The 9,569-nt window shown below is 53.8% G+C and overlaps 2 protein-coding genes and 2 pseudogenes across 2 annotated transcripts, besides 7 other annotated features; all 4 read right to left on the bottom strand.

Annotated features, from left to right (window-relative positions):
* Tc00.1047053511377.40 (dispersed gene family protein 1 (DGF-1), putative) lies at nt 1-464 on the bottom strand (the record flags this gene model as incomplete). The annotated part of the gene is made up of 1 exon (XM_800966.1): nt 1-464. A coding segment is annotated over one exon (464 nt), but the record flags the coding sequence as incomplete, so codon positions are not given.
* Nucleotides 1-4,820: a sequence feature (areas not merged during assembly with more than two copies in the genome that could not be assigned to a particular haplotype).
* Nucleotides 3,889-5,211, bottom strand: Tc00.1047053511377.30 (mucin-associated surface protein (MASP), putative; the record flags this gene model as incomplete). Its single annotated transcript, XM_800965.1, has 1 exon — nt 3,889-5,211. The coding sequence occupies one exon, from the start codon at nt 5,209-5,211 to the stop codon at nt 3,889-3,891; it is 1,323 nt and encodes a 440-aa protein (XP_806058.1).
* Nucleotides 4,059-4,145: a microsatellite.
* Nucleotides 4,821-4,921: a sequence feature (GA-rich).
* Nucleotides 4,821-5,901: a sequence feature (haploid, Esmeraldo-like haplotype).
* Nucleotides 4,922-4,944: a microsatellite.
* Nucleotides 4,945-4,969: a sequence feature (GA-rich).
* Tc00.1047053511377.25 lies at nt 5,480-5,794 on the bottom strand (annotated as a pseudogene).
* Nucleotides 5,902-9,569: a sequence feature (areas not merged during assembly with more than two copies in the genome that could not be assigned to a particular haplotype).
* Tc00.1047053511377.20 lies at nt 7,043-9,235 on the bottom strand (annotated as a pseudogene).

The following is a 9,569-nucleotide window of genomic DNA, read 5'->3' as shown; positions in this document are numbered from 1 at the left end:
CAGTATTCGCCGGGAAGCCCGCTCACGCTCACCTCCAGGCTCCGGTCACTCGCCGGCTCGCCGTTGTAGCCCCGCACGTAGATCTGCGCACCGCCGTCGCACACGCAGTTCCTCAATTCGATGCGCAGCGGACCGGGAAGCATCGCCGCAACGTCGAACACCACAGCCACGCCGTTCGTGATGGAAACGCCGTCCATCAGCACCGTGTCCACGGCACGGCCAACCGTGATGGCTCTGTCCACCGTGCCGCCCCGCAGTCGCAACACCACCGCATGCACCGCGGGCATCCATGCCGCCGCAACCAGCACCAACACCAAAAGAAGCGCCGCACGCACAGCCGCAATGGCCCTGCTCCGCACACGGTGCCGGCTGCGCGGACACGCACCCACCGAAGACCGCATCCACCGACCCAGACACGTATCAGCAGGGCTGTCGTGGCGTGTCTCACTTGCACCGTCGACCATAACTCCTGTCTAGCAAATCCCTTTCTACAGATGGCGAATCCAGTGACACAATTCCGCCAGATCGTTATAATAACACTGCTAATCCTAATACTGCAATTAATCCCTAACACCTTGAAACGATAGTTGTGCTGGTAAAGCAAAAGTATCTCTAACTGCACGCTCAAAAAAAAAATAAAAGGCAGCAACAACAGTTTCCAAACACAGTGGCACGCAGAGGCAATCCGGTCATACACAATCCCCACCACAGTACAGCCGCCGACACAAAGCCGCGCAGACGCAATCAAGTCAGTGACACCATCACCCCCCCACCGCCCACACAGCCCCGTACAGCCACCGTGCCGAGTGGCGGAATCTCGGCAAAAAGCCACATGACCACTGGCACCGCTTCTGTTACCGAATGGCTGCATCACAGGGCGATCCCGATGCCGTGCACGACACACAAGAGCCGAGGCAGACCACGTGGCAGCGATACGACCGCCAGCCATCAAGCGCGTCCGAGAGGCGTTGGTGTTGGTGTTGCGTAAGTGGAGTGGAGAGCTCGCCGATCGCCAGCAGTCAAAACGTCGTTTCCAGTTCACGCGAGTCGGCATTGCGCAGCAAGCAGCGGCACCATACACGCACGGCATACACAACAAAAGAAAAATAAAGAAGCACGGCGGCGGCACTCAAACACGGGGAAAAAGAGCCCACACCGATTGCACATTCTGATCGGCTCACAGACATCCGGATGGTGGTCGCGCCGCTGCTCTGCGGTGCGTGTGGCGTGTGACTGCAGTGGACAGAGGGGATGATGAAAGGGGTGGGAGACGCAGTGCGGCACACATCCATCTCGGCTAACTGTAACACCGGTGACGTCTTCCCGTCAGATCGCCTGCAGCAAAGACCGTCTCCGTCAGCAGCGGTCGGTGCCTTCCCTCTCCTACGGGGGCGCAACTGCACCGACGCCGTCGCTCGTCTCCTCCTTCACCAACACAACGAGGGAGCAACGGCAAAAGATGAGACACGCACGGCAGGCGCACAGTCGCAGAATCCCACCGATGCCGCCATGGCCAAACAAGATTAGCTGCAAGGCGCAAAAAGAAGAATAAACACCCCACCAAACGCTTTGGCGCCACGTGGAAGCACCGCAACCGACACACAAAGCGAAACACCGTGAAGCAGGCACCAAAACCAAAGCTCCTCCAACAAATTCATCGTGAAGCAAAAAAAAAAATATCACACAAACTGAAAAACAACAATGCCGGTGCAAAGGCAATAAATGGTTGTGGTGCGCAGCAGCCGTGGCATCGCGCCCCTCCCTCATCAAACGGCACCGCACCACAACGCAGCGTAACGACAGCCTGCAATGACGACGATTGAGTAGCACACACAAAGCGGCATAAATCTTTCATCCCGCACTCGCTCAAATTTATGCTCTCAGTATTTACTGCCAACGGCATCGGGAAGGACACGGAAGGTGACTGTCATACCATCCTCCTTCTGCCCACAACAGATCCTCCCCATCCTCCTCCTCGCCATGCCCTGGGTGCCGCAAAACGCCGTCAAGCAAAGCCACGTGTATGGAAGTCCTCAATGCACAGGGCGGTGCTGGCAGCCACGCACGCTCACTCCCCCGCACACATCTTCTCCCACAACCTTCCCATACACAAAAGGGTAAAGAAATGGAGAAAAGAGGCCCGCCGCACAATGCACGCAGAAGCACCGCCATCCAATTCGCACCGCAAGAAAGAGCCATGCGCACCACACATACACGGCCACAACGAGAGGGACGGAGCGCACCCAAGTCCACGACGCTGCACTTTACTTCTCTCTTCCCCGACAAATTGGAATTACGCCCCACAGCAGGTCGTGGCGAGAGGCGTCCCACACCCACTGTGAGGCACGGCGCACACCATCCGCTCCCATCCGAGTGCACTCAGCAGGCCGGCGCCCAGTCACCCTCGTGCCACCGCAATGGGGACCAAAAAAAATCGTCGTCGCGGACCATCGATGCCTCTAGCAGAAAAATAAATAAAATGAGGGCATGCCAACAGCACAGCCAACAGAGAGACACTCAACGGGACAATTAAGCACTCAGCACCAGTGAACACCGCAAAGAAAAAAAAATGAACCGCAGCGATTTACCAAAAACAAAAGAAAAAAAGGGTGAAAGTCCAAAAGAACTCCCAAAAATATTTAAAAAAAGAAAAAATTTGATTCGGAAAGAAGTTCATTTCATGTGCCAAGAAGTACCATACAGTCATGTGTTTGGGTGTGCATATTGCCTGCAACAAGAAAAAGAGGTCAAAGAAAAGACCTTACTGTTCCACCAGCCCACAAAACATCATTCACATTTCATGCGGCATCCGGCCCGTTTTTCCAATCATCGTTTCGTGCAGTCCGTGGGACGCACAGCCGCGGAGCCGGCACCGCGTGTGGGCAAAAACAAACAAAGGGGGGAAACACGTCACTCATGACGGTGTGCAGCAGACACCCATTAAGTAAAGAAGACAGTGAGAATGCGCGGCTGGACGGCAATACGTTCAGCACAGCTCCCCACCCTCCATCACCGCACGGTGGTAGAACACACCCGTCCACAGAAAAAAAAACAAAAGAAAAAGAAAAACACGGCGGCAGGGTGTGGCTGTGTGTGTGGCGCTGCGGGTGTCTGCCCGCCCTGGCAATAAAAAAAACAAAACAGGAGGGAAAGAAATGTGTGCTCCGCCCCACCGGCCCTCGTCGCACGCCCACACGTCACGGCTCCCTCAGCGCGCGGTTCGTCGCGGCCCCTCCTCATGCGTGCAGCAGGCGAGGCGCACAGGGCCGTCGTCATGAGCGTGTCGGTGGGTGTGCGAGTGGAGCAGTTGGGCGGGAAACACACGGCACCCCTCACAGGAAGAGTGCAGAAGAAACAATTAAAGAGGGAAAAGTAGAAAAGAAAAGAAACGTCCATAGTGATTGCCCCCAAAAGCAAAAAAGAAGGGATGTGGGGAGTAAGAGAATTAAAACGCACAAATTAATAACAAAAAAAGACTAGCAAAATTTTTAAAGCAAACAGTAAAAAAAATTAAATTTACAAAAAACAACAAAAAAAGCCGAAGCGTGGGACGACCAGCGCACACACTCTCATTGCTCCCGTAAAGCAAAACACACACACAGGGAGAGAGAGAGAGAGAGAGGTCGCCCACTCAATGCAATAAAAACAAAACAAAAAAAAGTTACGGTGCTCCGCCCATGCAGCCAGGCAGGACGGCAGCGGTGCGTGTCGTGCAAAAGAGAGCACCAACGGGCCTGCATGGGTGTGCATGCAATATATACAATGGGCACATTATGTGTGTGCCTCGTGGGATGAGGTGAGGGCGAGAGTCCATGCAAGGGGACACACAGAGAGAGAGTGTAAGACGAGTGTGTGTGCGGGCGGTGCACGGCTCTCTCTCCCTCACTCTCACGCGGCCACCACCGCAGCAGCAGCCGCACACACAACAACAAGAACAAGAGGAGGCAAAAGAGGGGAGGTGGCGTGGGAGACCGCGGTGCCGCCATCACTGTTGTTGGTTCCAACGGCGTTTTTATCTTTTTTGGGTACTTCGCCATCGTCTGTGGGATATCCATGCGGTTGTTCTTCCTGTTGTTGCTGCTGCTGTCCTTTTTCTCCGAATTGTTGAGGTTGTTGCGGTAGTTGTATTTGTTCTTGTTGTTTTTTCGTTTCATCTTCAGCATTCTCTTCACCAATTTCTTCATTTTCATCAGTAACGTCTTCTGTTTTTTCCGAAGATCTCACCGCAGATGTGCGAAGTCCTTCTGGTGGCGCTGCTGTTGCTGCTTCTGGTAGTTTTTCTTGTGGCCTTTCGTATCCACCTCGTTGAATGGCCGCATCTTCCATTATGGAACCTTCCTTCTCTGCAGCTACCGCTGCTGAGTGATGTTCTTGCGGTGGTGGTGGGTGAACTTCCGTGCCGGTTTTAACATCCGTGTGGCTGCCCGTTGTCACGCCGCCCAGAGGCCCTGGACTGGCGTTGGGAGGTTCATTCACAACGTGTTTTGTCTCCTGAGCGTCACCCGAAGAAGCCGATGACAAGCCTGTCGGCTCATGAATTTCGGTTGGTTTACCGGGCTCAGGACCTGAATTCCCTTTACCTGCGCCTGGTTCTGGTACACCTTCGCTTAATTTCGACTTATCCTCCTCTCCTGGTGTGCTGTCTTCTGTTTGCTGATTTTTGGCGGAGTCATCGTTTTTCGACAAATTCTTTTGCGGACTTTCAGGATTTAATCCCAGACTGTCGGGAGAAGGATTGTGCTCCGTAGATAAAGGTGTGTGGAGTGTTTGCTGATTACTGTTCCGTGTAATTCCTTTTGTAGAAACTGAGCGACCTGCAGCTTCTTCTCCTTGACTCTGATGTTCTTTAACTGTTTCTTTTCCTCCTTTTCCATCTTCTATTATTATTTCCTCTGCTTCTTCTTTACTACCTTCTTCTGGTTCATCATCATCATCATCATCATCTTCTTCTTCTTTGTCTTCTTCTTCTGACGAAGAGTCCGCTGCGCGTTTATTTGGCGCTTTTTCTTCAACCTGCAATACACCTGTTTGCTCGCTTGGCATTAGTGTTGCTGTCGCTCCATTTTCTTTTACCAACAAAACATTACCACCACCGCGAGCGCCACCGTCAACAACTTTTACCTGCTCTTCACATATACCGCCGGCACCGCACCACAGCACGCAGAGGGCACACACCAGCAGCACACGGCCAGTCATCATCATCGCCATCATCACTCCCGTCACTTGCGTGTAGCCTTCAGCACAAACTAACTCCCCGTCAACGCAGAGCAAAAGGAGAGACAAGTCACACAGCCACGCACCGTCCCATCCAGCAATGAGAGTCACACACCACCAACAGAATTAGCTGAGCGCCGTTCAACAACAATCAAAACAAAAAAAAAAAAAAGGAGCGCTCCTCGCCGTGCACCGTTCCTCACACTCCCACAGTCACCATTACTGTTATTCCCTCTCTCCTCAGTCCCTCACAGGCACGCCACGCTCACTTCAACACGCGCCCCTTCAGAACAGGCCTCGGGATCGTCAGGCCCTCCAGCACACGCAGCCGTCATGCGCTCCAGCTGCGCCGCAACGTACGCCACTTCCTCCCTCAGTCCAGCAGCTCCGTTTACTCCACGTCCCTCACAATCGCCGGCATGCCCCGGCCGTGCAACACACACAGCGCCACAACGTCGTGCCGCCTCTCCTCCACAATAAGGAGCTCAACGCCCAATGCGTGCTGACACACGTGCTCCATGCGCCGCAACCGCACACGGGTCAGGTTGGCCGTCATGCACTGCATCTCTTTGTCCTCCTTGTGCATGGAGCAGACCCTCACATCCTCTCAATACACGGCATGGGTGCTGCAAGAGGCTGCCGAGAGGTGCCACTTTTGTGAAAGAACACAATGTGCGGAAACAACGGCCACCCTCACTCACTCAACTCTCCCGCACACAAGGGCGGTGCCATGGCGAAGAGAAGCCCGCCGCACAGCACATGCACAAGGACACATGCAATAGCCGTGCCACCGACGTCGCACCGCAGGATAAAGCCATGCGGACAGCAAACACACGGCCTCAACGAGAGGGACGGGGCACATCCAAGTGCATACCGCAGTCCTTCACTTCTCCCTTCCCCGGCGGGTTGGCGTCCCACACCCACAAATGAGGCACGGCGCACACCATCCGCTCCCTCCGAGTGCACTCAGCAGGCCGGCGCCCAGTCACCCTCCTGCCATCGCAATGGGGAGCACAAACAATCGTCGCCGCGGACCATCGGTGCCTCTAGCGGAAAAGAAGAATATGAAATAAGGGCGTGTCAAAAGCACAGCCAGCAGAGGGACAACAAAAGAGACACAGTAACACAAGGTGACAGCGGACACGGCACAACAAAAGCACGCCGCAGTGAATTACCAAAGAAAAAAAAAGGGTAAAAGTCCAGGAAGAGTTCACAGAAATTTAAAGAAATATGGTGAAGATCGATTCGGCAAGACTTTTATTTCATGTGCCGATCAGCACAACAAAACGACCGTGTGTTTGTGTTTATACATATCGCCCGCACCAGGAAGGAAGAGAAAAACTAAATTAAAAAAAGGAATTGCACTGTTCCACCAGCCCACAAAACATCCCTTCACATTTCATGCAGCAATCGGCCTGTTCTTCCAATTCGTGTTTCGTGCAGTCCGTGGAACGCGCAGCCGAAGGGCCGGCACCGCGTGTGGGCGACAAGAAAGCAAACAAGAGAGGGAAACAAGTCGCTCATGACGGTGCGCAGCAGCCAAACACCACGTAAAGCAAAAACAAAACTAGTTATTACTCCGGCTGAACTACATTAAAAAGAACACTGAAAAGTAAAGACATTGAAGAACCAAACGAGCAGTAAAATAGAATTAAAACGGTGGTATAAAAAAGGACGGGCAATGCGGCATGTATTCTCCGTGAGGCGTCGCAGATCCACACTCCGTGGCTCAGAAGACTGCCATCACCCAAATACAATCCCAGTAGAAGCAGCAACACACACGACACGCACACACGCACGGTGTTGTTACCGCTTAAATCACGCAGTATCAATTTCACGTCGTTGGGAGAGGCGAGGTGGTCGTCGGGACTCACGCCGCTCCACACCCTGCGAGGTGACTTTTTTTAATGGGGATTCGTGTCCAGGGGCGTGGTGCTCATTCATTTCTCTTCCGTAATATCCCCAGCAACGTGCTCTCTGACGCTGTCAACTACTCGAATCTTCTCGGGTGGTGTCGGAGACGCTTCCCTCGTCGGAACGGGGTCTCTGTCCTTGAGTGCACGCATCGCAGTGGAGTTCAGTGGGCGGCTGTACAGAAAGACGTTCGTCAGCGTCACATGAGATTAATGCCCACAGCACGCGCCAAAGCAAAACCTCAGTACATCAGGTGGCTTCTGACCTGTTAACAGCACTTCTTCCTATTCCGCCCCCAGCAACTGACCATCAATGTGCACAGAGGCCTTGTTGCCTTGCAGCATGAGTGCCACTTGGTACTCTTCCTTCTTCGGCTCCCAAGTGCTCCTCCGTGCTTTTGTCGTGCCTTCGAACGAAATCACCCACTTCTTATTGTGGCTGCAAGAGAGTCCCATGGTACGATTGGGCTCAGTGTTCGCCAGCATCGCAGTCAGTGGAGGAGTGTTCCCACTCGGAGCCTCTTCGATGGTCACCGACACCACAAGTGTGAAGTGGTGGCTCAAAAACACATGACGCACATTATCACTGCAAGTGTTCACGGGCCATATTGCCCTGGACTCAAGTCCCGTGAATCGGAACCCATCGCTGTCCTTCAATGCATTCGTCACCGTCGCATGCAGGCAAAGGTACTCGTCGTTCCACGTGCCATTACTGGCCGCATCGGACAAAACTGCCACCAGCCACGCCGTGGGTATAGACACGCTGGAGAAGAAAGTGTCCTTTTGCGCCCCAGTACTGAAGACAGACCTGATTGCACTCACTTCCTCCGTCAGGCGGGAAAGTAAAATGGCACGGCCCTCACCGTTGCCCCTCCGTTGTAAAAGATGCAAATCCCCATCCGAGTGCAGCAGGGTGCTGGCGAGCTCCCAATCCGCAGCACTGTCCATGACAACCGGTCCAACGTAAAACGTGCGGTTGTTGTCCGTGACCCAAACGTAAAGCGGATTGGCCTTATTTTCCCCCTCCGTGGCGTACCCTCTCTGAGTGTACAGCATGACCTTCCTTTCCTCAATGGTCGCGGTGATGAGGGCATCCACATGCAGGCTTTCCTTCTGATAGTCTCCCGATCCTGAGTTGACCCACACGCCTAAAAGCTTCCCGATGGCCTCCGTCCACGTTGTCCCCATGTCACGCGACTCGTACACCCTCTGGCCATTCTCGCAGTCAACAATCATGAGAAGTGATCCCTCCCACTCGGTGACGCGGGGGTTAAGGCATTTCGCAGGGGACATGCCCTCAGAGAGCGCCCAGGCACTGCCGTTGTCCGTCGAGTAAATGGTCATGGAGCAAACGTATTCTGCCTCATTCTTCGCCATCAGAGGAAACAGGAAGGTGCCATCTTCCATCACAACACCTGGGCCACCAGAAGCAATAAACTCCGTCCGTTCACCTTCGTGAGAAGCAGAAGAGATCAGTTTCAAGAGTGTTTGGGGTCGCCCCATTCGATCCGTTCACTCTGCTTGCCACCCGTGGGATTCGTGACATCACCCACAAACAGTTCCAGCTCCAAGCCGCCCTCTCTCCAACACCCACCTTCGTAGGACACATCCGAGCCTCCCGCAAGAGGAAACACTCCGTGGCCCTTCGTGATTGTTGTGGAGTGGTGCACAACACCCAAACCCTCCTTTCCCTCCGCTGCACCAAGCACAGTGTGTGCGCTCCATGTATCTTTTATTGACCTCACCAACAAGAGTGGAACAATCCCACGCAGGGTCAATGTACCCCGCAACAACATCGGAAGAAAAGGGCTTAGTTAGTTGGCCACCTTGATATCCGGCATCCAAATGTGACCCTCGGCGAAAGCAGCAATTACTCCACCAGCTCTGACGAGAGAGGGTAAAACAAATGAATCCCTTGACGTGCCTGGAACACCCTCATCCCTGAGCTGCAACACCTTCTTCTGTGAAAAAAATAGATCGACTCCCCGCGGCAACTCAACATTTATTGAACCACTCATCGCATCAACAATGGGATCCTCCTTCGACTCGGTGACAGGCGTGAACCTTCTTTCGGGTGGTGTCGGAACCACTTTAATGTTCCGAACAAAGGCAAACTCAGGCTTCGTCTCGGACGTGTTGGTCGCCGTGTTGGATGCGGGACTCTGATCAACGGTATTGGGTCCGTCAGCCGCGGCAGACTGTCGCCAATCCTCGTTCTGACGTGTCGGCTCAGCATCAACTTGCGGCGCAGTTGTCCCACCAGATTTTGTGTCATCCTTCCCTTCACGGGGTGGCGGCAACTGAAAGATGCCCGTCTGGTCAGCATCGCTGCTCCGTGCAGGCGGATGGATGGTTCCATCGGGAGAAAACTGACGCCACCACTATTCATAAGGGCCGGCGTATTTATGTGTCGTCACATTCATTCGTGAAGGCAACGGTGGC

Source organism: Trypanosoma cruzi, genomic scaffold (assembly GCF_000209065.1).
Source record: "Trypanosoma cruzi strain CL Brener 1047053517103 genomic scaffold, whole genome shotgun sequence".
Lineage (NCBI taxonomy): Eukaryota > Euglenozoa > Kinetoplastea > Trypanosomatida > Trypanosomatidae > Trypanosoma > Trypanosoma cruzi.
This window is presented reverse-complemented; position numbering and strand designations above follow the sequence as displayed.